Source organism: Armigeres subalbatus, chromosome 3 (genome assembly GCF_024139115.2).
Source record: "Armigeres subalbatus isolate Guangzhou_Male chromosome 3, GZ_Asu_2, whole genome shotgun sequence".
Taxonomy (NCBI): Eukaryota; Metazoa; Arthropoda; class Insecta; order Diptera; family Culicidae; genus Armigeres; species Armigeres subalbatus.
The window spans coordinates 112049346-112076113 of NC_085141.1; the positions used below are offsets into that span (position 1 = coordinate 112049346).

The 26768-nt window shown below is 40.6% G+C and overlaps 2 protein-coding genes across 2 annotated transcripts; one reads left to right on the forward strand and one right to left on the reverse strand.

The window, feature by feature from the left end:
* Window positions 1-1980: 1980 nt before the first annotated feature.
* LOC134224351 (regulator of nonsense transcripts 1 homolog) lies at window positions 1981-13864 on the forward strand. The gene is made up of 4 exons (XM_062703678.1): window positions 1981-2128; window positions 2241-2567; window positions 9484-9884; window positions 9946-13864. Exons 2-4 carry the CDS (start codon window positions 2379-2381, stop codon window positions 12719-12721), a joined length of 3366 nt encoding a protein of 1121 aa, XP_062559662.1. The 5' UTR covers window positions 1981-2128; window positions 2241-2378; the 3' UTR covers window positions 12722-13864.
* An 876-nt stretch (window positions 13865-14740) lies between these two features.
* Window positions 14741-17254, reverse strand: LOC134224353 (large ribosomal subunit protein mL65). Its single transcript, XM_062703681.1, has 2 exons — window positions 16675-17254; window positions 14741-16029 (listed from the first exon to the last, which is right to left on the reverse strand). The coding sequence occupies exons 1-2, from the start codon at window positions 17115-17117 to the stop codon at window positions 14799-14801; spliced, it is 1674 nt and encodes a 557-aa protein (XP_062559665.1). The 5' UTR covers window positions 17118-17254; the 3' UTR covers window positions 14741-14798.
* Between the last annotated feature and the right edge of the window lie 9514 nt (window positions 17255-26768).

Here is a 26768-nt window from a genome sequence, read left to right on the forward strand (position 1 = left end):
CGTTAACAAGAGCCGACTTTTCAAACCAACATTTTCTTCTCAAGACTAAATGTGTATTTTACATTGAAATCAACTTGTTATCTTTCAGTATAACAAGTGGTGTGAGCTTTTAATACAACAAGTGGATTTTTCCTTGATTTTTACCCATGAATGCTAAAAATAAAATTTTATTTATGCAGAAATCATCATTTTTCCCTTTATTATGTTTTATAAATACAGCATATTTCATAGAATACTATTATTAATCCAAATCCGAACCCGAAGAAACTGGTTGTTCCTGTTGTGTCCCATGAATCTCCCAATTGTGCAACCCCGCAATTTTGCCGGATCGTGACGAGAGTACCGAGTCTCCTCGAGTGAACCAGCTGCATGATACGCATTCCTCAACCCGACCGACGACGGAACCACTATAACGTGAAAAAAATATTAAGTAAAACACTCAAATTAAGGTCTTACAGTATTTACTTTATCTGCAGAGGACCGAATAAGCATCAATAATTATTAATGGTCATTATTAGTGGTCGATGGCGCCAATAGGCAGAATTCGATGGTTGCTCGTACATCGATGAGGAAGTCAAATAATGCAATGAATGCGGTCCCGGGTAGAAGCGCCCAAAAGTCCAGTGTCCGGAGGAATCGGAGCCTTTAACTCACCGAATCTAGAACACTCGCGTCTGGTGAACAATTTTCGTACTCGTACGTGACCTGGGAATCAGTTTTTATGAATTTATCAATAAATTACTATTAAATTTCAAATTACTTTTCTGGTGATATTGGGAAGTGCCTTCTCGTTTTCTTTGCAACTGTCACTGACGCATAGTCGTGGGCTGCCAGTTACATTTTTTTTTCTGACAGTGTTGCCAAAAATGTGAAATGTTGGGGTTGGTTTAATTATTTTACAAATTTCGTTCTAAGAGTTTTGACTGTTAAAACAAGAATTTAAGACTGAAGAAAAACTTTCAAATCAATCAATTCAGCATTTGACTAAAAAGTTTTAGCTCTTAAAATTACCAAATTTCTCATATTCTTAAAATAAATATAAGAAAATGTTGGAATCCCAACTTTTTTTTTCTCTGTGGTGTACATTGGTCGGTTTTCCATTGAGATTCTCACGTCCGAATGTGTAAGTGGCGATAAAAGGAAAACAAACACTCCTAGATGGTGCAACTCAGCAAAGATTGGGTAAAAATGAGTAAATTTCCATATATTTTTCGACTCTTTTGAAATCATTGTGATGACCCGATCATTTTTGAGGTTATGAGCAGAAGGAAAACAAACATGTTTTTACACATGCCGAAGTGCACATTAGTGTGCGAGCGCTAAACGTCACTCATCTCTATAGTGCACGATTGACGCAACTGCAGTTTTGTTTTGTTTTGCTTTTTTTGGTACATAGGTCGCTCTTAGTTCCCATATGTTAAAGCGACGTATGTAACAGTGAGACTTCAAAAATTGATTTTTGACATACGTCGATTCGTAAAAAGATTGAATTAAAGAATTTTAAGATCTGAAATCAGTAAAATCGATGCGTATTATATAAAGCCGCGTGTGATTGTCACGTTGTATTAAAAACCTCGTTTTGTTTACTTTTGTTACATACGTCGTTATGAAAAATTTTGCTTGATATATTATATTTAGTTGGGTCGAAGTTATATGGGCCTTTTCACGAGACGTTTAAAAACAGCTGATTTTATCGTCAATTGACAGTTCTTCTATGAAAGTGACAGCTTCGGACTTGCAGGCCTGTTCAGCGGTTGTAAACAAGTGCAGTCTCGGTAGTGTCACATGAAAAGGCCTATATGCGAGCTGCTCCACTTTTATCCAAACTGAGTCAAATTTGACTCACTTTCGGGACTTTTGAGTAAAATAGATTCAAATAGGCGTGCGCAATATTAAAAGGAAGTGAAAAACGGTGTGAAATATTTCATAAATGTCATCAACTACTGTCACATGTGACAGCGACAGGGGGTGACCAGCAAATCCAAATGGGTGGAGAGGCAAGGCGAGGCAAAACTGAAGACGACGTGACGAGGACGACTGACAAAAGAAACATCGCGTTTTTCTTTTCAAATGTGCTGCTGCGAAAATAATAAAGTTTTAATTTTTCCTACAAAATACCCGTTTTCTGGTGAGTTATTAGTAATAACTATCGTCATTAGATAGTTCTTTTGCGTTTACAACAAATAAAAGTGAAAAATGTAGGCTATTTGAGGTTTGAGTACCATTTTCGTCATTTTCAGAGCCAGAACTGACGTGAGCCAGACTCAGTGAAAAAAAAAACGATAGGGAAGTGAATAAAAAAAAACCAACGTGAAGAAGACACGACGTACGATTAGAGCGCAATATACCAACATCTTGGAAGTTCCAGGTGGAGAGTGATGAGTGTGGATACTTACGATGGAGTGGTCAGTTCCCAAACGTTGACGTTCCTTGATACGGAAGAAAATGACCTCATCGGAGCGGATACGCAGGGAACGGATTATGATTTCCGTGACTTTACCATTCCGTCGCAGAGCCAAACACTGGCCTCGCAGTTTGACCATTTGGGTGGTGGAGCAGCAAGCCAGGTAAGATATATTGTGCAAATTACTGTTTCTGGCTTGCAGATAGTAAATTCAGGAAATAAAAAAGTTTCATTTGATGGTGAAATAGATTCCATTTTACTAGAGAGTATAGGCCTAAGTTCAATCCTAGCAATAATGGTGGCTTTCGCGTTCATTACAAAATTCTATTGGAGCTTCAGGGAGTCTCTAGACCAACATTTGAAAAGGTGTAACTGGCAAATTGTATTCTTTCTGTTTTCTCGCCTGCAGATATAGTCATATACATACAAAGACAATGAACTGGAAAGAATAAATTTTGGCTGTTACGCCCTTTTCAAATGTTGGTCTAGGTTTGATCCCATATCATTTGTATTGCTTCACATTTGTTTGTAGTTATTTTTTGTATATGCATTACGGTGGGCTGGTAGCAAATTCAGGGAAAATAGTGGCTAAAATAATTAAAAGTGACCAGATACGAACTAATACTATGTTCGAACTAGGGCCTTGTAACATGTTATTCGACTATCTTGATGAGCTAACTTTTGTCGATAATTAATTTGAAGATCATCATAGCGCGAACATAGTATGAAATTGGGAATATTATTCGATATAGTATCAGTTCGCCTCGGAAGTTTATATAATTTAAATGTACAAGTTTCAATGTTACTTGTAGGTAAATTATTACGCTTTTTGACTGAGTCAAACCGGGATGGTCATTTGTGTTCAAAAAATGCCTGATATTGAACTTTTACCCAGTTTTGCAGAAAAATAGTAGCTTCAGAGACCAATAGTGACTATTTAGTTACTAGTCTTAAAATAGTTACCAAGTCATTCAAAAGTGACCTGCTACCAGTGCTGATTACTTTTCACGATTTCGAATTTTTTCTACTTTTTGTGAGCAACACGGTTGACGATAGGTCGCCAATTTGTTCGTGTAAATGAAGGGGATTACTGAAGTTTGGCTAGCCTATTCAATTTGCTTATTTTTTTGAACATATCTCGAGCAACATATGATTAAGGCCGAAAAGCCAACAAAGCTGAACCGAGAAAAATGAGGTTCAAGGTTTTCTATGACTAATTTGATTAGGGGGCGTCGTAGTAATTTCGCCAATGGGGTAATTTGGCCAACTGCTTATTTTTATTGTATGCATAATGCATTGTATAATGTTCATGTTTTTATAATTGAAAGTTTTCACTGCATTACTTCTACCCTGTTACTAAATTTCAGAAAGCCGGCCAAATATTTCTGTGCGGTTGCATTAGAAATTTAAAAAAATCAAGGTGAAGAAATCAGGTGAAGGTTTCCGCTACCTGTTGATGGTATTGGTATGCGTGGGAGAGCTATCAGATTCGGCAAATCGTCGTTTGAATTTTTGTTTACAAAAGCAGATAAGTCGTTTTGAAATTTGTGTCTTCAAATCTCGGGTACTTATTCAAAAGGACGTATGTGATTTTGTAAACAAAGATTAAAACGTCGATTTATCTGATCTGATGGCACTCCCAAGCAAACCAACACCACCAACAGGTAGCCGAAGGCTTCCCCTAGCTGTATGTGGTGATGGTTTGCGTGGGAGGGCTATCAGATCGGATCAATCAACGTTTCAATCTTTGTTTACAAAATCACATACGTCCTTTTGAATAAGTACCCGAGAAATGATGGTTCGACGGTACAAAAATATCGGTAAAACTAAACTAAACAATTTTTTTTTCTTTATTTGTGAGATTTCAGCCTTGGGCTGGTTCATCTCTTAAGAATTAAGATTGAAAAAAAATGAGGAATATTACGCTTTGTTAAATTTGATTCGTTAATTCTGCATCTTGTAGGAATCTGAAGAGAGCTGCAATGCGTGATAAGTCGTCTGTCAGGACCAGGAGGGTGAAACGCCTGTCATCCGCAGTACAATGGCACTCTACCCAACATCGTTTTTGGTACTTCTGTTTTTGGTACCCAGTTTATGGGTAGTGTACCCGAATTCCGCGTTCATTTTGGGTGGTTGGTTCATACGCACTTAGTGCTAATTGTCCGCAATTAACTTCTCCTGGCAAAAACTTGCAATTAGTTGATGTACATCGAGCCTTTTGTGTTTGTATGGCTTCTTTATGTCGAAAAATAGCTCGTCGATACTTCCGAAGTTTTGTTATCATGAATAAAACGAAATTAAAACAAAAACATCGTACGCTATACTGAATGAATGGTGGGTAGGCGTATTAGCCTTCTCTTCAGTCCCCTGGTCAGGACATCCCTGATACTCCCAGAGATTTCATGCCGAATTCGCGATTCTTGGTAACGTGGCAAGGAATGTAAAATAACAACATTGCCAATGACAACAACATTGTCCTCTCTTGTAAATGTTGGGACAAACTCAACTCGCAATAAGCGTTTGTCGCAAACTGCAACAGAATAGGACAATGATCGCCTGCCGTGCATTTTGAGTAGTCGGTTTTCGATGGTGTTTTGGTTAAATAAGTATCAGTTATCAATGTTTAGACATAAACTTAACCATCTGTTAACATGATTTGTGTTTTACTTCTGAAATATACAAGTTATCGCAGTTTGAAAAGTTCACAACAATTACCTATCCATGTTTGTTGCAAATAAAATGGAATGCAACAATGTCTTTATCCTCTGCAGATGAGGACAAAGAGTTATTACATTCCTTGTAACGTGGACAGTTGCATATGAAGTGTTCCACGGTTTGAAGTACGTTGCAGACATCACAGACGTTTCTAAAACACGCAGCATTGCCCATGTTGTGGAACACTTTTGTGTGCCCTCGAGAAAGAATGATCTGCTGTCGATGCTGTGGAGGGTATTCCTATATTCTGGTTTCTACTTTGATCCGTCGAATGAATTGCATTCTTGATTGTAGCCATTCTATATTCCACCTATCTATGATCACTTTCATGATCCAGTTTTTTTATATATTGCGCTGGAGCTTCTCTTGTATCAGGGTTTGCAGAAATCGCTCTCATTAGATAACGAACAACGATAAAAGGCAAAAACTGTTCCGAATCATAACAAGCCATGATAACAAATTTATCAAACTTGTATACACTTGCGAAAAAACAGAATCGGATAGGCAGCCCCCACAGAAAAATGGTGATTCTCGCTTTGTTTTCGCTCATTTCGTGTTGGATATTGCACATCTGTGTAGAACAAGTTGAAATGCATCATCAGAGCCAGTGTTCCCCGCATTTGGAGCTTTCTAAAAGAAATTTATCATGGGGTATAGCCTCCCGAATCAGTTCTCTATCATGACAACTTGCGAAAAAAATCTCTTGCGGTATGCTACATATCGTATATGTATACAGAGATGATAAGTGAGAGACTTGTTCATTCTCTTTAGGATTCAATCCCTGTCTGGTATAAAGTCTTGCTGATCTGCCGACCCCGGCAAGGGTATCTGCGTTTTCGTTGCCTTTCACTTCGCAGTGTCCTGGGATCCAAATGAAAGCTGTTCCGCTAGGGACCAACTTCTGGGTTGCCTGGATTCAGGGATGTTTAGCTGTTGCGGAGAGTAGAGCGGTCAGGACACTGACAGAGTCGGAAAACTGCGATTTGTTTATCGGTAGGTATGCAAACTGCGACGGGAATAGCGGCTGCTTCGGCGGAAAAATGGTACATGGAACTGGAAGTTGATAGGAAATACCCGATGATGCGTCCGATACTCCTATTCCCACGTTCCCTCCCGCTCGAGATCCATCCGTATGCGCAAGCTCGAGCGGTTAGTTTTCTGGAAAACAGTCATCACAATTTGAAAAATAAAACACTTGAACAATTCTGATGTGACTTGCTAACTCCAAGTCCAAAATCCGACTCTTCTTTATTTACAAAAACGTTATTTATAACTACTGGCTATTGTTTACAATTTTTCTCTCATTTTCAATAATGTTGCAGAATGTTGCATGCTACCTACATTTACTCTCATGTGACATTCTGTTCCGAGAGCATTCGTACTCTCTAAATTTAATCTGTCATAAGACGAGTTTATACAATCCCATTGAATTCCACCACTTAATTGTATCTTGACAGATACGTATTTCGACCTCAAAAGTAAGGCCGTCTTCAGTGTCGAAATACGGTCGAAATACGTATCTGTCAAGATACAATTAAGTGGTGGAATTCAATGGGATTGTATAAACTCGTCTAATGACAGGTGAAAACATTCCACTAAAAAACTCAAAATAATTTTCTTATCAATTATTTAATAATTGAGTCAGCTACTATTTCTAGGCCAGCTTATTCGCCAAGTTTTGCTTATACTTAAATATCCGTTGTTTATTTTCAACAGCGGTTGCTATTTGATAAACATAAATGGACAGGTTCCAACCTGTCCAATCTTTCCTTTTGTTCGTTTATATGACATACTTTAAAAATAGAAGAAAAATGATGATTATTGCATGGCGTTTAGGGTCGCTACACGTATAGTGAATTTGGTGATTGACATATTTTGAATGTTGTAACTCCCCTATGTCTCACTAGCACCGAAGAGTTGGATCCTGCCTTGAACTTGTTTTTAATTGCTATGTTGACAAGCAGTCTAGAGAAATTCCAACTCCTACTACCGCACCAATAGACTTCAGCTACCGGCGAGAGCTCTTGGTTGGCAGATATTCTTAGGAGTCTGTTCGCCTCCTCCAGGAGGAAAACTCCTTTTAGTGATTAATTTTTTTCGTAATTTTTTCGACGAAGCCAACGGCTTTTTTACATACAATGGAGGTGATAAACTCATCAAAGGGTAGTCTTCCACTTTCTACGCAGGCTGCCATTCCCGGAGTAGAGGGAAGCAGACCTGATGTGACTGGTGGTAAACGGGGGTCAGCTGCTTATCAACTTGCCGGATGCTAGACAGGTGAATTCGATGCCATATGTTAGTCGGGAATCGATCACCGCCTTGCTAACGCACATCCGTACCGATCGATTCGTTGCATGATGTCTTCTGGCGAGCGTTCGTAGTAGATTGAATCTAGATTGGCATTTCTCCTTTACTATGTCTGATACTCGATTATGCATATGCACAACATATGATAGATTTAGTTCGGAAAAAGTATGGGAGGGTAACCGCCCCTTCGGTGGGCTTTGATCCCACGACCCCGGTACGTTAGACAGGTGCTTTCCCTACTGTTTCCGGTTGGCGAACGAATAGGAGCACACGCGTTATGTGGAGCCAGGAGAACTCTTGAACGAAATAAAAAACGCGTCGTACATTTAGCAAATGGACTGTATTATATTTAAAGCGAATAGAAAAATCTTCAACGTTCTTTTCTCACGAGGGTTTTACAAAATACAAAATGGCTTCACCTCTACGCTTCGAGAGCACAGACTAGAGAGGGTCTGTCTCAATTGGATAATTAAACTGAAATTAAACTTAAAAGTGACATTTCAATAATTATCGAATAACCCTGCTCGCAGAGCAAGATTACTTTTGACAGATATCGAATCATTTTCCATCGATGTCTTATTGGAATTGCTGAGTAGCACCAGCCATTCTTATAACGGGGTGTTTTTTTAATTTTCGAACTGTCACTTTTAAGTTTCATTCTCCAAATGAGACAGACCCAGAGAACACAAAAGAAAGGAACAGGCCCGCATCACCGGCTGTCAGTCCAAATATGTAGGATTTAGGGGTGTGCAGTAGAACGCCAACACCTGCTAAGCTACGAAGGACCTCCGTCGTCCTCCGCAGCTTAGCGGGTACTGATGAAACCAAATTCCCAGCACCGGGCACCAGCAGAACTCTCGTGCACTCTAACTTTCACCTACTCAGCGACTGAGTAAAATTGTATTGCCATCTCTTTTCTTCCCACGGAAATTTTACTCAATTTCCGTCAAAAGCAGGATTACTCATAGTTTTGAGTTGTTCTGCTTTTGATGGAAATTGAGTAAAACTTCCGTGGGATAGAAAGAGAGAGCAATACAATTTTACTCAGTCACTGAGTAAGTGAAAGTTAGCGTGTGAGCCATCCACCACGAGTTTGTGTCGGTGATGACGAAATCGAGGTGGTAGAATTCGAGAACCTGGGCTTTGAATTTCTCTGCCGAACTCGATACCAGCAGAGCAATGGATCAATCAATAAGCAAAAACTGCCGCTATGAAACGAACAGATCGAGCCACCGTAGACATGTTCTGTCAAAACAACACGAATAGAAATATGCGTATACAGTGCCGCCGTTGTTTCGATGCGGTGAGTGCAAAATGAGTTACCTTGATTGATCCATTAAGAGAGCATTATGGTCGCATCGCTCGTCGCGTTCAATCACACTCATCCATATTCTCTCTTGTCAACCACGTGCTTTCTATTGGGTTGTAACCCACAGTATCAAATGATGTTTATTTACCAGCCGATGATTGCTGCCACGGTTCAAATTGATAGCGTATGGCTATTCGGTCTGACTGTAGTTGGGCTCGGCTTTGGCCGTAGGGGTTGGACCGTATTTATCACATTACCGCTAGGGTAACTTAATGAGGGTAGCATTAAGTTTACCGTAGCATACTGGTAGAGCACCCGTCTAGCGTACTGGGAGTGTGGCTTTGATTCCCATCGGTAGGCAGTGAATATGTTTTTGCATATTATAAATATATTTCTCGTAAAACACATGTTTCAGTTTTCAGTGTCGTTTTCCATAAAGTTAAAAATTACTTAAATAACAAAAATCCGCTGGTTTCGCAATGATGAACTTTGCAAGGCAACAACATAAGTTTGAGCCCTCCTTACCGTTCACTAGCTTGCCTAATATGTACTGCCGTGAATCGCATATTTGTCCCATATGCATAGGAAACCCAGCAAAGATGGGACAGATATGCGATTCACGGCAGTGTAGGTGGGTACCAAGGTGAGCTAGACTTATCTTGGATTGAAATATTCACCAGATTTTTTTTTCCCAAATTCGGTTCGGAACTAAAAAGTATCTCTTTTCTCTTTGTCTCGTCGCACTCAGCTGAACGGATTTGGTCGTCGTCTAGGAGCCTCGGACCAGGTGAAAGTAGCCGGCATAACATCGGCCATCGGTGAGTTGCAGTTCGAGGAAGACGAAGATGATCCGGTGGTGCAGAATCGCGAGTTGCCGCCGCATGCCTGTCGCTATTGCGGCATCCACGAACCCAGCACGGTCGTCATGTGCAACATCTGCAAGAAGTGGTTCTGCAATGGACGCGGCAGCACATCGGGATCGCACATCGTGAATCACCTGGTAAGGGCGAAGCATCGCGAGGTAACGCTGCATGGTGATGGTCCCCTCGGGGAGACGGTTCTCGAATGTTACTCGTGTGGCGTGAAGAATGTGTTCGTGTTGGGATTCATTCCGGCCAAGGCTGATTCGGTTGTGGTTCTTCTGTGCAGGTGGGTGCTGTCATATGAAATCATCAAGGCATTATAACTAATTTGCAAAATTTTATTTCAGACAACCTTGTGCTGCTCAAAATTCCATCAAGGACATGAACTGGGACCAAGAACAGTGGAAGCCGTTGATCGCTGATCGCTGTTTTCTGTTCTGGTTGGTTAAGGTTCCGAATGAGCAGGAACAGCTGCGAGCTAGACAGGTTTCGGCTGCCCAGATCAACAAGTTGGAAGAACTGTGGAAGGAAAATGTGGATGCAACGTTCCAGGATTTGGAAAAGCCGGGAATCGATAAGGAGCCGGCCCAGGTTTTGTTCCGCTATGTAGATGGATATCAATATCAGAACATTTTTGGACCCCTTGTGAAGCTGGAAGCGGACCACGACAAGCGCTTGAAGGAAAGTCAGACGCAGGAAAATATAGAAATTCGTTGGGACACGGGATTGAATAGAAAGACAATTGCTTATTTTACTCTTGCTAAAAACGATGGCGATATGAAGCTGATGCACGGAGACGAACTACGTTTGAGATACACCGGGGAGTTGCATAAGCCGTGGAGCTGTGTTGGTCATGTTATCAAGGTACCGGACAATTACGGGGAAGATGTTGGTTTGGAGTTGAAGCACAATCATCAGGCTCCAATTGAGTGCACTTCCAATTTTGCGGTTGATTTCATCTGGAAGGGAACATCTTTTGACCGAATGCAAATGGCGTTGCGTAAATTTGCCGTAGATGATAACAGCGTTTCGAACTATATCTATTCAAGATTGCTCGGCCATGGTAGACCGGATGGATCGGATGATGTCACATTTAGAGTTAACAATTTGCCGAAGCACTTTAGCGCACCGAACCTACCGGATCTGAATCGCTCTCAGGTGTACGCAGTGAAGCATGCCCTTCAACGCCCTTTAAGTTTGATTCAAGGACCGCCTGGAACTGGTAAAACGGTCACTTCTGCAACGATTGTCTACCAGTTGGTTCGTTTGAATGGTGGACCGGTTTTGGTGTGTGCTCCAAGTAACACAGCAGTTGACCAACTGACAGAGAAAATCCATCGTACCAGTCTGAAGGTAGTTAGAGTCTGTGCAAAGTCTCGTGAAGCTATCGAATCACCCGTCAGTTTTTTGGCGCTGCATAATCAGATCCGCAATATGGAACAGAATAGTGATCTGAAGAAGTTGCAACAGCTGAAGGACGAGACTGGAGAGCTGAGTTCTTCCGATGAAAAACGTTATCGTACATTGAAGAAGCAAGCTGAACGCGAACTTCTGGAGGCGGCAGATGTTATATGTTGCACTTGCGTCGGAGCAGGTGATCCACGTTTGCAACGCATCAAATTCAGTTCTATTCTAATTGATGAATCGATGCAATCTACGGAACCCGAATGTATGGTTCCGGTAGTGCTCGGAGCCAAGCAATTGATCCTAGTCGGAGACCATTGCCAACTTGGTCCTGTTGTTATGTGCAAGAAGGCTGCGAAGGCCGGATTATCGCAAAGTTTGTTCGAACGTTTGGTCGTATTGGGGATTCGTCCATTCCGCTTGGAAGTACAATACCGCATGCATCCGGAGCTGTCGCAGTTTCCATCGAATTTCTTCTACGAAGGAAGCCTGCAAAACGGAGTATGTGCCGAAGAACGAAAGCTGAAGGTTGATTTCCCATGGCCCTCGCCGGATACACCGATGTTCTTTTTAGTAACCCAAGGACAGGAAGAAATAGCTGGATCAGGAACATCCTATTTGAATCGCACGGAAGCATCCAACGTAGAAAAAATAACGACGCGGTTTTTGAAAGCTGGAGTAAAGCCTGATCAGATCGGTATCATTACACCATATGAGGGCCAGCGAGCTTACTTGGTACAGTACATGCAATATCAAGGATCTCTGCATTCTAAGCTGTATCAAGAGATTGAAATTGCTAGCGTGGACGCGTTTCAAGGACGAGAGAAGGACATCATCATCATGTCATGTGTACGATCGAATGAACACCAAGGCATCGGCTTTCTCAACGACCCACGGCGTCTCAATGTAGCCTTGACACGCGCCAAGTATGGAATCATCATCGTAGGAAACCCGAAGGTACTGTCCAAACAGCAATTGTGGAATCATTTACTGAATTTTTACAAGGACAAAAAAGTTCTAGTGGAAGGATCCTTGAATAACCTTAAGGAATCAATGATTCAGTTTACTAAACCGAAAAAGATTGTCAACACTTTAAATCCCGGATCGCACTTTATGAACAATATTATGTACGACGCCAAGGAAGCTGGCTACTTCGAACGAGGCCACGGTTCAGGATTTTCCGGCAGTTCTTTTGGCAATCCAGGTCCAATTGGTAGCATGATGAATGGACCTAGGAATCAACCTTTGGATATGTTTTCAAGAACTCACGATCCTATAAGCTACATCTCGCCGGATCGTGTCCAGGCTGCCATGAACAATGTACCCATCCCAGTAGGAATGTTCATGAACATGCCGAACGTTCAACCGCGCTATTTCCAGCAGCAGCAAGCAGTTCAAGCAGCAAAACAAGCACGTCGCACCAAACCAGGAGTTATCGGAAGCAAACCAAAACCGCGTCCCATCGGTCCACCTTCCAGTCAAATCAACACCTCTGGAGCAATTGGAACTGGTTCACTGACCCAAGGCATGTCGCAAAACATGTCACAGCCTGGATTCAGCCTTTCGCAACAACCGGATTTCTCGCAGGACTACATGGCCGAATATCAGTCCCAAGTAGATGGGCTTTTGTCGCAAGAGTCCACCTTTGGACCCAGCCAATCTGCAGTTGAGCGTTTGGCATTTGACCTTCCGCCGAATCAGTTTTCACAACCGTATTGATAAAGGGACCAGTTGAACCAAAATGGCGTAATGTCCGTGCAGGTTATTCTGAAAAAAGCAACAAGAGCAGCAGCAACAGCCAACAGCAAAATCTACGTCTACGCCAAGTCACCAATTCGCAGTTATACCGAGTAATGAATAAAAATTCGCAGCATGGTAAGAGGTGAGACCTATTACGGAACACGGCATTAGGAGGGGGTAGGAAGCCTTTCTTGGTGAGTATCCTAATGTTAGGTCCCACGCCACATTCGTCGTCGTCGTTATCGTCGTCTTGTCGCATCGGAAGGAAAGGCGGAGAGGAATCTGGGAAAAGAAGAACGACTCTCATGCAAGAAGAAGCAGCAGTCACTAACTGGAGCAATTTCCCTGGAACCATCACCAGCAACAGCAGCATCGGTACCTGGCAGTAGAACTCATTTCCTGAGAGAGGACGATAGAGAATCTAGTGCCACCGAAGTTCTATCGGCGTTGTTCGCTGTCCAACAGGTGGGAATTCCAGTTTCTGACCCCTGTTGGGTAGGGGATTCCATTGAACAGCTGAACAGGTTTGGGAGACATGTTCCTGCAATGAATGAGTCAAGTTCTTCGAAGAATTCATAAATTCCTATTCTATTGAATCGCGAACTCCATCAGTTCTGTATCCTTGAGTTTCACAGACAGATTATTTTTTATTCTTTTTCGGTTATACTTTCTTGTTCGTTCACTGGCAAAAAAATTGTGCGTCGATCGTGACCCAGTTTCCTGGTTTCTTCATCAAAAAGGAATAACTATCGCAACCTTTTGTCAGTGTAATAAACTTTCGTTTTTTTGTTCGGCGAATTGTTATATTTTTATATGACTCTAATACAACAACTACAACATCAACTGGTTTGTTACGCAACTTTTGTTTACGCAAGCCCAGAGTACGATTTAAATTAAATTCTAATAGATCACACAAACACTAGAAATTGCTGGAAAAGGGACGTACCTGCTATGAAAACCCAAAAATAAATGATTCCAATTCATCCGGTCAAACAGTTTTTTTTTTCGACAGAGTTCTCAAATGGTAAGGATCAATTGAAGATTTTAAATCAAAACATTTTCTTGAAAGTGAATTACAGTTGGGTACTACCTTTTTCCAAATAAACAGTTTTGTTCGGCAAATTAGTTGGTTTTATTTATCCGAAAGCCTTTTAGAATTGTGTGCATTAGGGCAATGAAAACTCCTCGCATCACAAAACAGAATCCTTGAGCTATCATTCCCATTCTTGTTTCCGTTCGAAACTATTGCTCATTCGCATTCTTATTTTCATTCGAACCAAGGTAATTATACAACAAAGTAACAAAACGGGAAATGGGAAAAGAAAAACGAGAAAAGCAGGTATGTAGTGAATTTAAAATCTTATTCACCCATATTCTTGTTTACGGACGAATGATACTTTCGAACGAATGCGATTCGTTCGAACCGTTTCTCCATTTGATTTTGATGGCGTAAACGAGAATGCACTTCAACTTTCGTTCGAAAGCGCGTTCGTACGTAAACAAGAATATGGGTGATTGACATTAGATCCCCCACAGGGACAGCCGCTTAGTGTTCATTAAGCACTTCCACAGTTATTAACTGCGAGGTTTCTAACCCAAGTTGCCATGTTTGCATTCGAATATCATGAGGCTAACACGATGATACTTTTATGCTCAGGGAACTCGAGACAATTTCCAAACCGAAAATTGCCTAGACCGGCGTCGGGAATCGAACCAAGCCACCATCAGCATGGTCTTGCTTTGTAGCCAGGCGTCGTACCGCACGGCTAAGGAGGGCCCCTAATTTAAAATAATCACCTGAAAAACAAGCGGCCGCTCTCTTAGTCGTGTAGAAGAACTAGTTCTTTTGATCCGAGCGGGTTGCCCACCTCTATTTGAGGTCACTTCCTCGTCTACAGTCATTGTTGTGGGTGTTTTGACAATCGTATTCCTTTGATGTAGCTTTTAAATCTCGAGATGCATCGTAATTTTCTTTCAAAAATAAAATATTCAAAGCAATTGGTGTTATTCTTTTTTAATCCAAGAAACTAGCAATACGCTCTAAGCGAACCAATTCCTATCGCCTTACGTTCGGATAGTAAGTAGCTTCGAACCGCGGTTTGCTCTTGGGACCACCCGGGCGAACCTTACGCGGTATATATTTCGGAGCGTGTTCATCCATCCGACGTTGGAACATGTTCTGGCCGAGTTCGAACGGCCTACGTTTCGGTTCCAGTGGACGCGTCTTATGGTCCACCTTGTAAATTTTTTCCCACTGGTATAGTTCCGGCGTCAGTCGGTGTCGAGGTCGATTTGACGCAATACGCTTGTAAGTTTCCTCCATGAATACGCGGCGTTTTTCGTCTACAATGTCTGCGACTCGGGTTTCAGTTTTGCATAGATATGGTTTCAGCTCAACGCCCTCGCGTGCACGTGGGTTGTTCATGTAGAAACTAATCAAATGCTGCAGTACTTCGTCATTCAGACCGTGAACTTTTCCACTTTCGTCAACGTGGTCATACAGCTGAAGTTCCTTTGTTCCCCAGCATTGATTGTAGCGAGGGTTCACATCTACTTGATCAGAATGCAGCAAGGAGGTATTCAATTGGTATGCATAGAATGACCACATTTTGCCATCAGTTATTACGGTTTGGGTTGGAAGTGGGTATGTCAAATCATTGAAGGTTGAGAACCCTTGGTAACAGGCTTGTCCAAACGTCCAGGCATAGCTTGAAAAGATACCTTGAGCATGAAGTGCCTCTTGCAAATCGTCGACGGCGCAATACGTTGGACGAATTTGAGCGTGACTTCTACGCTGGAATGAAATTAGTCCAAACTCATGCTGGTCACCAGGCCAGAATCCAGGAATAGTCGAAGCATGTCGCTGCTCAGTACGATACCCCAAGGTTATGGGGTCGAATCGAAACTCTGGAATTTCCACATTGTCTCGTTTAACATCCAGGCTGTCCACCTCGTTTTGCGTATATGGTTCCAGCAGGTGTTTGTGTCTCAATGCAAGGTACGGTTTGCCAATATATTGGAATTTACGATCGTACGGATCGTTGGCATATTGTTTTTGCCATTTTACACCTTCTTTAATTTTCTTCACCAGGGATGGGGGTGGCATTCCTCCTAGAAACCAGAATGCTTCATGGCGCGCATCGAAATCTGTTTCAATCTCATTCAAATGGATGTACTTTTTTGAAAGCTTATTGACCAACACGCGGTTTAAACCTGTCAGGAGCGCTGAAGTTACGGTTTCTTCTTTTTCTTGGGGCGACGGCTCTTCGTCAGTTCCAAAAGAGCGACTGTAAATTGAAATAAATATACCTTGTTACTTATTGATAGTCAAGTAGATTGGGACAGACATGCCACCACTGGCACTTGTGACTTACTAAAAACTGAGGATTGAGAAAAATTTAAAACCAAATACATTTTAGTTATAAAAAAATTTAATGTTAAATTTTAAACCCAATTTACACAAACGCAAGTCACCCCATTATAGATTACAAAATAAAGAATTGGGTAAGAGTAAGATAATAATTAAAAAAAAGTGTTTGATGCAATGAATCTCTATTTTTGTGGGAATGGAATCCACGAGTCCAGTATGCAACTGGTTAATTAAAATTTCGGGTTCATCAGTATCCGCTGGGCTGCATAGTATAGCATCTGTCTGGCGGTCTGAGGTCGTGGATTCGAGTCCCATCGGAGGATGCTGTGCCAACGCATATAAAACTTACACATAGTAAATTTTACAATAACAAACTTAGGGAATATGATGAAAACTAATTAGCAATAGAGAATAGGTGTTCGTATTAATGAGAAAAAGATGAATTAATTAAATACAAAAAGTAATCAAGAATTAGACGAGAAATAGTTAAAATATTTATTATAACTATTTCTTAAGAAATGCTTCAAACTAGCCCAAATAAATTCTAAAATCAGTTTCTTACCTATATGCACTTAATTCAAACCCAATGACATCCTCCAGATCTTTCCGTATTTCTTCCAGCATTTGTTTTGAGCCTTCGGCCAATCTTCCATATACTTCCGGCAAGTTCTCCTCAAGGTGGGTCCGGGTACTGTACTGTGCCAGCGGAAGAACGTTGTAGGGGAACTTTAGATCAGTGATTAGGTGCGCCTTGTAGCCATAGTATTTGGGCATGTTGATTTCGAACAGTTTTTCCTCCACAGAACTCAGCTGTTGGATTCGCATGTGCCATTCAGCCGCTTCTCGTTTCTTCCGGGACTGATAGCTAAGATCTTTGATTGCCGGATACTGAGGTTGTTCCGAGTATTCTTCGCTAGTATTTGCAAGCACTCTTGTCGACAACGGTAAGCTGCCTCCCCTCGTGACACACAGAGGAAAAATTCGACGCAAGTTTTGAGAAAGCATCTTAAATTACTTCAAAGCATTCAAAATTTCGAGTTTTTCAATAAATAATTGAAAATCAAGAAAATTGCGACAACGGGAAAAATGTGAGAGTTACGAAACTGACATTCCTTTTTGAAAATCTTTCTATTTTCTGTTTTGTCAGTTTTTGCCGTTTTTGCCTTTCATGAAACACAGCGTTGCCAGTTGCCATATTTAATTATCTCAAATTTCAACTGAAAACGAAATATTTCAAGAATAGGGTAACCAACTTTGACACATTTTGGACCCTCCTGATGGCCTGGGTGCTGCGGATAAAGCCGCTTTTCTGCGCTCAAGCGAGCAGAGGGATATTTTGAAATCACTCCCATAAACAAAATTATTTTGCAGTTACTTGGCTGTCAAACATTTCCCGCTCTTCGAATTTCTCTTTCCACGCTGCATGAGGGCGCACAAATGCGCTAGACTCTACATGACTTTACGATTGTTTTCATACAATCATGCTCCAATCAGCTGCTGAATCTCGTGAAATTTCGTAACGAGTGCTTTTTAGTTGCATTCCCACTAATTTTCCACTCGAAATACAATGTGAGAATATTTTTGTTACAAAGAATACAAAACTCAAACAAAGTTTATTTTTATTTTTTCCCAAAATAATAACAATACTTCTCAATATTAGATCCGAAACGAACATAACCACAATCTTCAATGTTTGGCTCCGGCACAATAGAAAATTTTGGCTTCAGTTTGACAACCAAATCGATTCTATCCGCACCACCCAGCTGATGGCGATATTTTCTTGATATCTGAACTAAAAAAAGTTCAATGTTGTATTGTCTGATTTTCTTAAAATTGCACGCGGCGAACCCTACATGGAAGGTACCGCCGCGCTTTCTGCACCCCGTTTACTTGATTCTTATCACTCACAAAAAACTCCGCATTATATTCATGAGTTTACACATGGATTTTTGCAATGAGGGATTCCATATTTTTGACACATATATTCCATGCGTCCACATGCATTGCATTAGTGTTCACACATACTATCCATGTGGGTCATACTATTCATGTGTGAATTTGTATGCAAATAAGTATGTGCCGACGCATGATATGCATATTTCAAAATACATGAATTTTTACAATAAAGTATGTGTCGAGTATGTATGTTTCCTGAGTGTGGGTGAATAGCATTGCGCAGAGTCTATTATATAGAGTTACGCAAAGAGGATCTTCTTACACTTCTTCTGAATGATGCTCTTGTTATTCTGTTTCCAACTTTCACTTTTGTTCAACCCTTCAAGTGACTTCACGAGCGTTCACTTCTAAAGCTTTTTAATTCGATAACCTGGCCACCCATAGAGTGCAAACAAGTGAGTTTCTTGTTCACTACTAAAAATCCACACATATTTATTGGCGAAAATCCATAGATTTAACTCATGATGTATATCAGCGCACACATAAACATTCTCCACGCGAACTACTAATAAAATATATATCCAAATAAACTTTATGTGTGGTTTCAAATTAGCAATTATTTAATTTATGTGTGGTTCTACAGTCGGGATTCGCTGGTTGGGATCTTAATACTTGGGTCACTTTTTAGTTGGGCCTCCGCTGGTTGGTCCACTGCACAACTAAAAAGCAACCGTACGTCAAAATTCAATGTAAACACGGAAAACGGGATTGGGCGTCACTGGACATCATTTGTGATGTTCAAGTCGAAATACACGTGTTCAAATGGCTGTCAGTTGACCCAACTAAAAAACCGAATTCGTTAGTTGGGCCGAGGTCGTAGCCCAACCAGCGAATTGCGACTGTATATCGATTATATTAGGGTGGAGCTATTGCAAAAATCTATAACGGCGACACATATATCTTATACAGATATTTTTGGCAGTGTTGCTACTTTATATGGGAATGGTATTGATGTTTTTTGAAGCTGTTTCTAGATCAAATCTAATACATTTCAATTCATGCGTTTTAATTCGCCATAATAATCATTAGGCGATAACAATACTTACGCCTCACCTACAAGCATTTGTTTACTTTGCTCGATAGGTAGATGGTTTGACAGTTCAATAGATAGATTTGGTTTCACTCTTTGCGCAACTCTATAGAGTTATATATATATATATAATAATATATATTTATAATAGACTCTGGCATTGCGGTGTATCGTTTGGCGCGGCCGTATTGCCTGATTTTCTCAAAATTGCACGCGGCGAACCCTACATGAAAGCACAGAGAACAGACATACAAGTCCGTTCTCAATCGTGTGTAAGGAATTTAACGGTCATTTTGAAATGCAACACAAGTGGCAATCTCGTGGCGGATCCTCCTCATCATACTGGTTTTAATTCCATATGCGATGCTTCTTTCTCACACTAACGCAAGTGATTTTGCTGCCATCAAGAAGTGCATGGTTTGTTTTGTGATGAGATGGTTCGTTGGTGAACAGACCACCTTTGACTGTATTATAATTATTGTAATTTTTTTCAATATTTACTGCCCCTTCCATAAGCCACAGCCACAGTCATCGTCACAGCCAGCAGCGAAGCACTAAAAGAATGAAAACGGCCATAATGTGTGCTGAAGGATATTCATGGTTTTTTTACCATTCATTCATGCCCGCTTAGTCGTTCCATTCAGGTTATGCATAGGAAACCAACTAGCATTTCCGGCAGTGAATTGTTTTGGAACACTATCTCTCTTTTCGATAGTAGTCAACAATTTTAACTAATCGTAATCTGAACATATTATTAGGAACATATATTATTATTCAACAATATGCAATTGAGAAGTGGCACGAGTCGTAAACTCTGCTTGGTAATTGGTTGCTTGAGAGAACAAAATGCATTTTGTAGAATATGTTTTTTGACCTTGTTAATTGGTTCCATAGTGAACGAAAAATAAATATCAACAGTTACCACGTGCTGGAAAAGGCGGCAAGCTTGGTTTCATTTTGGCGCGCAATATTTGTTTGATGAAATGTGACAGCTGGTATGCATGACTCCATGAATGACACCTAGCGCCACCAAACGACGTATTGCCACAGTCAGTATTCTAACGTACTTTGATTTACACAGTTTTTTGAGTAGAATTTGTTGTAGCCTGTATGTCTGTTATCTGTGATGAAAGGTACCGCCGCGCTTTCTGCACCCCGTTTACTTGATTCTTATGGGTGAATAGCATTGCGGTGTATCGTTTGGCGCGGCCGTATTGCCTGATTTTCTCAAAATTGCAGGCGGCGAACCCTTCATGAAAGGTACCGCCGCGCTTTCTGCACCCAGTTTACTTGATTCTTATGGGTGAATAGCATTGCGGTGTATCGTTTGGCGCGGCCGTACACTCAGCGAACTGGACTATCGAATTTCATAACTGGCGCCTGAATCTTCGACCGATTATTCCAACAACAGTGCTTCTTATACGCAGTTACCTTCTCGAGTACTCAAGCGTCGATGGGCGTGAGGTCTACATACCGGCCTCCCGACCTCGACGTCCATGGTTCGAACCCAGTCTGCCGCACTTAACTTTTTTTTAAATGAAAATCATCATTCATAAGGCAACATATTGGAATTCATACCGATTCCTTGTGGCAAATTTTCATTCGTTTGTTTGGAAATCATACCTCCATTTTCCTCAGTGTACCTTTCGACAGTCATTCGCCGCGTGAAGTTTTGTGCAAGTACCCATGAACATTACACCCAAAAAAATCTGCACGTTCTTTCCACCTAAAAAAATACGTAGATTTTTTCCACCTGAAATTCACGTAACTTTTACCTGATTTTCCGATAGAAATTTCATTCTACGTGAAAATCAGGTAAGTTCTATCTGAGTTTTGGATAGAATTCACCGGACACGTAAGTTTCACCTGAATTTTCTGAAGCATTTGCAGCTACGTGTGCACGTAAAATGTACCTGAAAATTCAGGTGGAAACAACGTTTAGATTATTTGGAGTGTACAAACGCCGCGTAGTGTATCATATCTAGTGATCCTATATTAAGAGATGTGCGAATACTTTTCCAAACGATTTAGCAACGCTGTTACTTTCGTAAACAAACGCTGCCAGCACTTCCCGCACTGAAAAATGTTTAGGCTTGCACATGACTTTACATTCGAAGACACTTTTTGATTATTTTGTCTATGCTCTAGCAGTGCATTTTCGCTAAAATTAAAGAGCAATACAAATGAACACGATATAAGGCATCAACTAGACTTCTTTTACTTATGAAAGCAAAACTAATTGTTTATTCGATAAAACTTCTCATAAAATCTATTTCACCAAAATCGCAATACCTTTCGATCTGCAACAATAACGATGTTCATTTGGCTCAGATTTTGACAGTTCTCAATGATCGATTGGCTCAAGATGGCCGCTTTCGCATATCTCTGAATGTAGGATCCCTGATCATTGAGATTCTCACGTCCGAATGTGTGAGTGGCGATAAAAGGAAAACAAACACTCCTAGATGGTGCTACTCAGCAAAGTTTGGGTAAAAATGAGTATATTTCCATATATTTTTTGACTCCTTCGCAACCATCGTGATGACTCGATCAATTTTGAGGTTATGAGCAGAAGGAAAACAAACATGTATTTACACATGCCGAATTGCACATCAGTGTGCGAGCGTTAAACGTCACTCATCTCTATATCCAGAAAATCTGACAATACCTTTTGACAGTCATTCGCCGCGTGAAGTTTTGTGCAAGTACAAAAGATATTTTAGTTACTAGATAAAGATTGTCGCTTCGGTTCTCTTTGTTCTACTGTCCGAAACATGTGTGGTACATACCTGTCAAATCGTATGGATTTTCCTTCTTTGACATTTAGCTCCCCTATCCTCGCCAGCAAAAGATGTTTCGGACAGCGACAACAGCGACAATCTTTATCTAGTAACTAAAATATCTTTTAAGTACCCATTTGGAAACATTATTGCCTGATTTTCTCAAAATTGCACGCGGCGAACCCTTCATGAAAGGTACCGCCGCGCTTTCTGCACCCCGTTTACTTGGTTCTTATGGGTGAATAGCATTGCGGTGTATCGTTTGGTGCGGCTGTACCTTTCGACAGTCATTCGCGTGAAGTTTTGTGCAAGTGCCCATTTGGGAACATTACAAACGCCGCGCAGTGTATCATATCCAGAAAATCTGACAATACAAACGCCGCGCAGTGTATCATATCCAGAAAATCTGACAATATCAGAGACACGACTGGAAATTCAACGTAGACTTACATATGGTCCAATGCACCAAGTTCATCTATGACGTTTGAGTGGTGCGCTGTTTACTAAGAATGAATACTTTTTCATTCATCGAGTTCATTCAAGGGTTTCATTTTTAGTAAAGAGCGCACCGCTCAAACGTCATTGTGTTCATTCGGTGCATTGGACCATGTGCGATAGTGATGCGAACTCATTTCAATCAACATTTTATGCATGTTCATGCCGGCTGACTGAAAGCCGAAATGTAGGCAATTTACTATAAATAGAGAATTTTTAACACTGTCGGGCAAATTTAATTTACCAATTGTTTAGCGCCATTAATTTAATGTTTTATATAGTTGGGTAAAATTTTAAAGAGTTCGTCTATCGATTGCTACCAAAATCTCCAAAATCGGTTGGAAGACGGCTGAGTTATTAGCCCATACTTCCTGACCACTTTTTGTGACGGTCTCAAACTTGAATCAGCAGAGTGACCCCCCTATCTTCCCGAAGGACGTAAGTCTACGTCAAAACCGTTGCTAATTCCCCCATTAGCATCAGGAAAATAATAAAAAATAAGTTAATGAAAAGTATAAGTTTCCGAATGACGTCTCCGTTGTTGGTTGGGAATGTTGGTCACGGGTTTGCTCGCTGGCATTCGGACGATGATCAGCCGCCCTTAGCGTGGGGATCAGACGCTCTTACCATGAAGAACAGTCGTTCGATCAGGTTAACACCTCCGGAGTGGAGCAAACCCCCCTCCCTGTTAGCATACGACCTTAGTTTCCACCGGGATTAGTTACCTGCACTGAACCGATCGCGCACGTACATTTTACCTGAATATTCAGGTAAACTCTTGAGAACTTGAATATAATACACATCATGTGATGCACTTAGAGTTCACCGATATAAACGTGACCTCTACCATAAATTCGGTTGAAGCGCGAAAGAATCATGAATTGTATTCAAATCTACTAGAATATCCTATTTATAATCCACCTGGAAATCACGTAAATTCTACGTTGATCTTGTACGGTAATTGTTACCTGAAAATCACATTCAACTTACCTGAGTCACATAAATCAAGATTGACATTCTGATTCACGTAGAATTCACCTGAATAAAACAGGTGGAAAATATCTACGTATCTTTTCAGGTAAATGCTACGTGAACTTTATTTGCAGTGTGATCTTCCCAACACTTCCAAGACGCTCGATAAGGTTTACATCTCCGGAGAGGAGCTAACTAGCACACCCCCCTCCCGGTTTGCATGCGACAAAAGTTCCCACCGGGGTTAGTTACCTGGGCTTCCAAAAGAGTGCTCATCGGCCAGCACCACGGGGAGGTAGATAAGAGGCTAAGGACAAAGTAGGACCATAATTCGGCGGAAAATTTAGCCGGTTTTTAAATTTACTCAATAAAAAATAAATGAATCAATTGAAGAATTTTGTTTTTCTTTAAACAAAACACTATAGAAAATAACCTAATAATCGGTAATTTTCAACGTTTCAACATCCAAAACCTATTTTTAGGTAAAAATAAACGACCGAAATCGGTAATTTTTAACGATAATTCTTGATAAGGGTCTGTTCACAAATTACGTAACGCTTTTGGGGGGAGGGGGGAGGTCCAACTTGCGTTATATTTTGTTACACCAAAAGGTGGGGGAGGGGGTGGGTACTATCAAATGTTACGCATAACGCGAATAAAAATTTATTTTTAATGCTTTCTTTTGTCATCACTGATTGAAGTAATTGCTGACATGCCTTAATCAAGACGGTGAACACGCATCAACCTTTCCTCTTCACTATCATACTACCCATAATTGTCCCAAGTTAGTCTTTGTAGTTTTTTACTTTTTATCTCAGAGCAGGCTATTCTGGTGTTTTTTTGCAAATAATAAAGACAGCGAGTTTTGTTAGACATGTCGAGACAAATGTCGAGACATTTGTGACAGTTAACAGTTCAATTTAAAAATTATCAAAAAAAAATATTTTAAGTTCTTTTTAATGGAATGTATTCAACCGTCTAGGACGAGTTAAGTAACCTCCATTTAATTCCACCAATTATTTCAATATCTTTGCAGATACGTATTTCGACACAACTGTGTGGTCGTCTTCAGTGTCTCGTACTTGACTCGACTTAAATGGAGGTTACTTTACTCGTCTTAGACGGTTCAAAATTATATTTTATCGTTACCGCATTCGTCATCACCGAAATCAAGCATATAGCTTGATATGCGTAAAAACATCATGCAAATATTGTATTTCTCGACAAAACAGCCCCGCTAAACTATTTGAATGATCATGATCACAAATTCTATTTTCGTTTCTAGTAGCTGCATTCTTGGTTTTTGATCATGTGTCGTTCTTGTTCTAACAGTGGTAAAAAAATACCAAAACCCACATGCTTCAGAGAAGGAAAAAAATCTGCATTTCAAATTTTCACAGTTACGCGTTATACGGGGGAGGGAGGGGGTTCCAAAAATGTTACCTTTTGTTACGAGGGGGAGGGGTCAAAAACTCGGATTTTTGCGTTACGTAATTTGTGAACAGACCCTAACCACCACTACCCGCTCGGAAAGCTGTTCTAGAAATCTACCGTGATATCTCTGAGACAAAAAGATGAGTCTCCTAGATATTTTTCTTCGATGTCTAGAACCTGTCAGACCTCAAATCCGCCTCAAATGCAACAACCGTTTAAACCGGTGTCTACCTCAAATTTTAGACGAGTAGACCGTTTCCCGCACGGAAGAATGTCTAAAAGCGAACAGGAATCTACCTGAATAGGACGCAAACCATTTTAGCCAAGCTTCAATTTCATCTTGCCCTTGAACCAAGCATGATCGTGCATGTGTGTGTGCTACCGGTACACTAATACTGCCAAACAATCAAGCGGTTCAACTGTCAAAACCTCGCGCTTTTTTCGTCGCCATATTTTTTCACCAAGTCGAGTGTCCACAGTTCTGCAGTTCGAAGGTGGTTCTGGTGATTCGGTCAACGAAAATTGTTTTAACATTTTATCCGGCAAATTTTAAATTGATTTCGTTTGATCCGGGAGAATTTTTCACTTGTGCTTTTGCATTGGATCTCGACGCCATCTTTTCCGTTTGCAATTGCAGTTTGCGTGCAGAAACGTGATTCGGACGAATATCCAGCTGTAATTCCGATGGAATAATGGAGATATCTAGTGAATGTCACGGATCGGATATGCAGTAATTATTAAAAGAGATACAAGGGACCGGTAGCTGAATTTTCCGACTTAGGAACAACTTACCTCTTCGGGTAAGTTATTTTTAAGTTTTTCTATCAATTCAACGATTAATAGAAAGATTTAAGTAAGATCTAAGAATTTCTTACGAGAAAATTGGCAGTTATATTTGTCTTTTTTATTTCCTTCTAGATATGGCCGCTCATACAAATGGATCGAAACGCGTCTCTTATTCATCGACGCCACCAAGACCTTGCTACGTGAAGTGCATTCAACGTTTTTTTACTCAAGTCAAGGGCCCTCCGGGAAGTATCGTCGCGTGAATGGCGTGGTGGTGGCCGCGACAGAACAAGAATGTGTAGTATAGCAGGAGCATGCACAAAAAAACAAAGACTTCCCATCAGCCGTAATGATACCGAAGAGTTCTGCAAACGTCCATCTGATCTAAAGCAACCCAACGGGATTCCCATTCCATGCGATGATTACTTCTACCGCCAGTTCAAGTGCACGACAATCGAATTTGTAGCGGAGAAACTTCTACCTAGACAACGGATATGGTCATGATTTAAATTATATTATTTATTTACAGATTTGCATATAATCATAATGTTTTCATGTACTATATAAGAAATAAAGCATTTTTTTTATATTTTTTACGCGCCATAAAATCCATTAGAAGTCACACAATGTAAACAAAATTAATAAGAAGAAGAATTACATTAGGTACCCTTGTCTCCACCATGTCTAAGAAAAATCTAGTAGAATTTTGGTATCCATATCTAGGAGCTATCTATGAGTTTTCTAAGAGACCATAACTGTCAAATCCCTTCCGGTTCAAACGGTCTACTCGTCTAAAATTTGAGGTAGACACCGGTTTAAACGGTTGTTGCATTTGAGGCGGATTTGAGGTCTGACAGGTTCTAGACATCGAAGAAAAATATCTAGGAGACTCATCTTTTTGTCTCAGAGATATCACGGTAGATTTCTAGAACAGCTTTCCGAGCGGGATTGAACCGGAAGGGATTTGACAGTTATGGTCTCTTAGAAAACTCATAGATAGCTCCTAGATATGGATACCAAAATTCTACTAGATTTTTCTTAGACATGGTGGAGACAAGGGTACCTAATGTAATTCTTCCCGCTCGGAAATTTGTTCTAGACATCTCCGCGATATCTCTGAGACAAAAAGTTGAGTCTCCTAGATATTTTTCTTCGATGTCTAGAACCTGTCACACCTCAAATCCGCCTCAAATGCAACAACCG

Bases quoted from the DNA above. Each gene is read 5' to 3' on its own strand.
- LOC134224351 (XM_062703678.1), top strand. From the start codon at position 2,379: ATGAGTGTGGATACTTACGATGGAGTGGTCAGTTCCCAAACGTTGACG. The intron at 2,568-9,483 runs GTAAGATATATT...CGTCGCACTCAG, and splicing joins GTGGTGGAGCAGCAAGCCAG to CTGAACGGATTTGGTCGTCG. The intron at 9,885-9,945 runs GTGGGTGCTGTC...ATTTTATTTCAG, and splicing joins GTTGTGGTTCTTCTGTGCAG to ACAACCTTGTGCTGCTCAAA.
- LOC134224353 (XM_062703681.1), bottom strand. From the start codon at position 17,117: ATGCTTTCTCAAAACTTGCGTCGAATTTTTCCTCTGTGTGTCACGAGG. The intron at 16,030-16,674 runs GTAAGAAACTGA...TTCAATTTACAG, and splicing joins TTTGAATTAAGTGCATATAG to TCGCTCTTTTGGAACTGACG.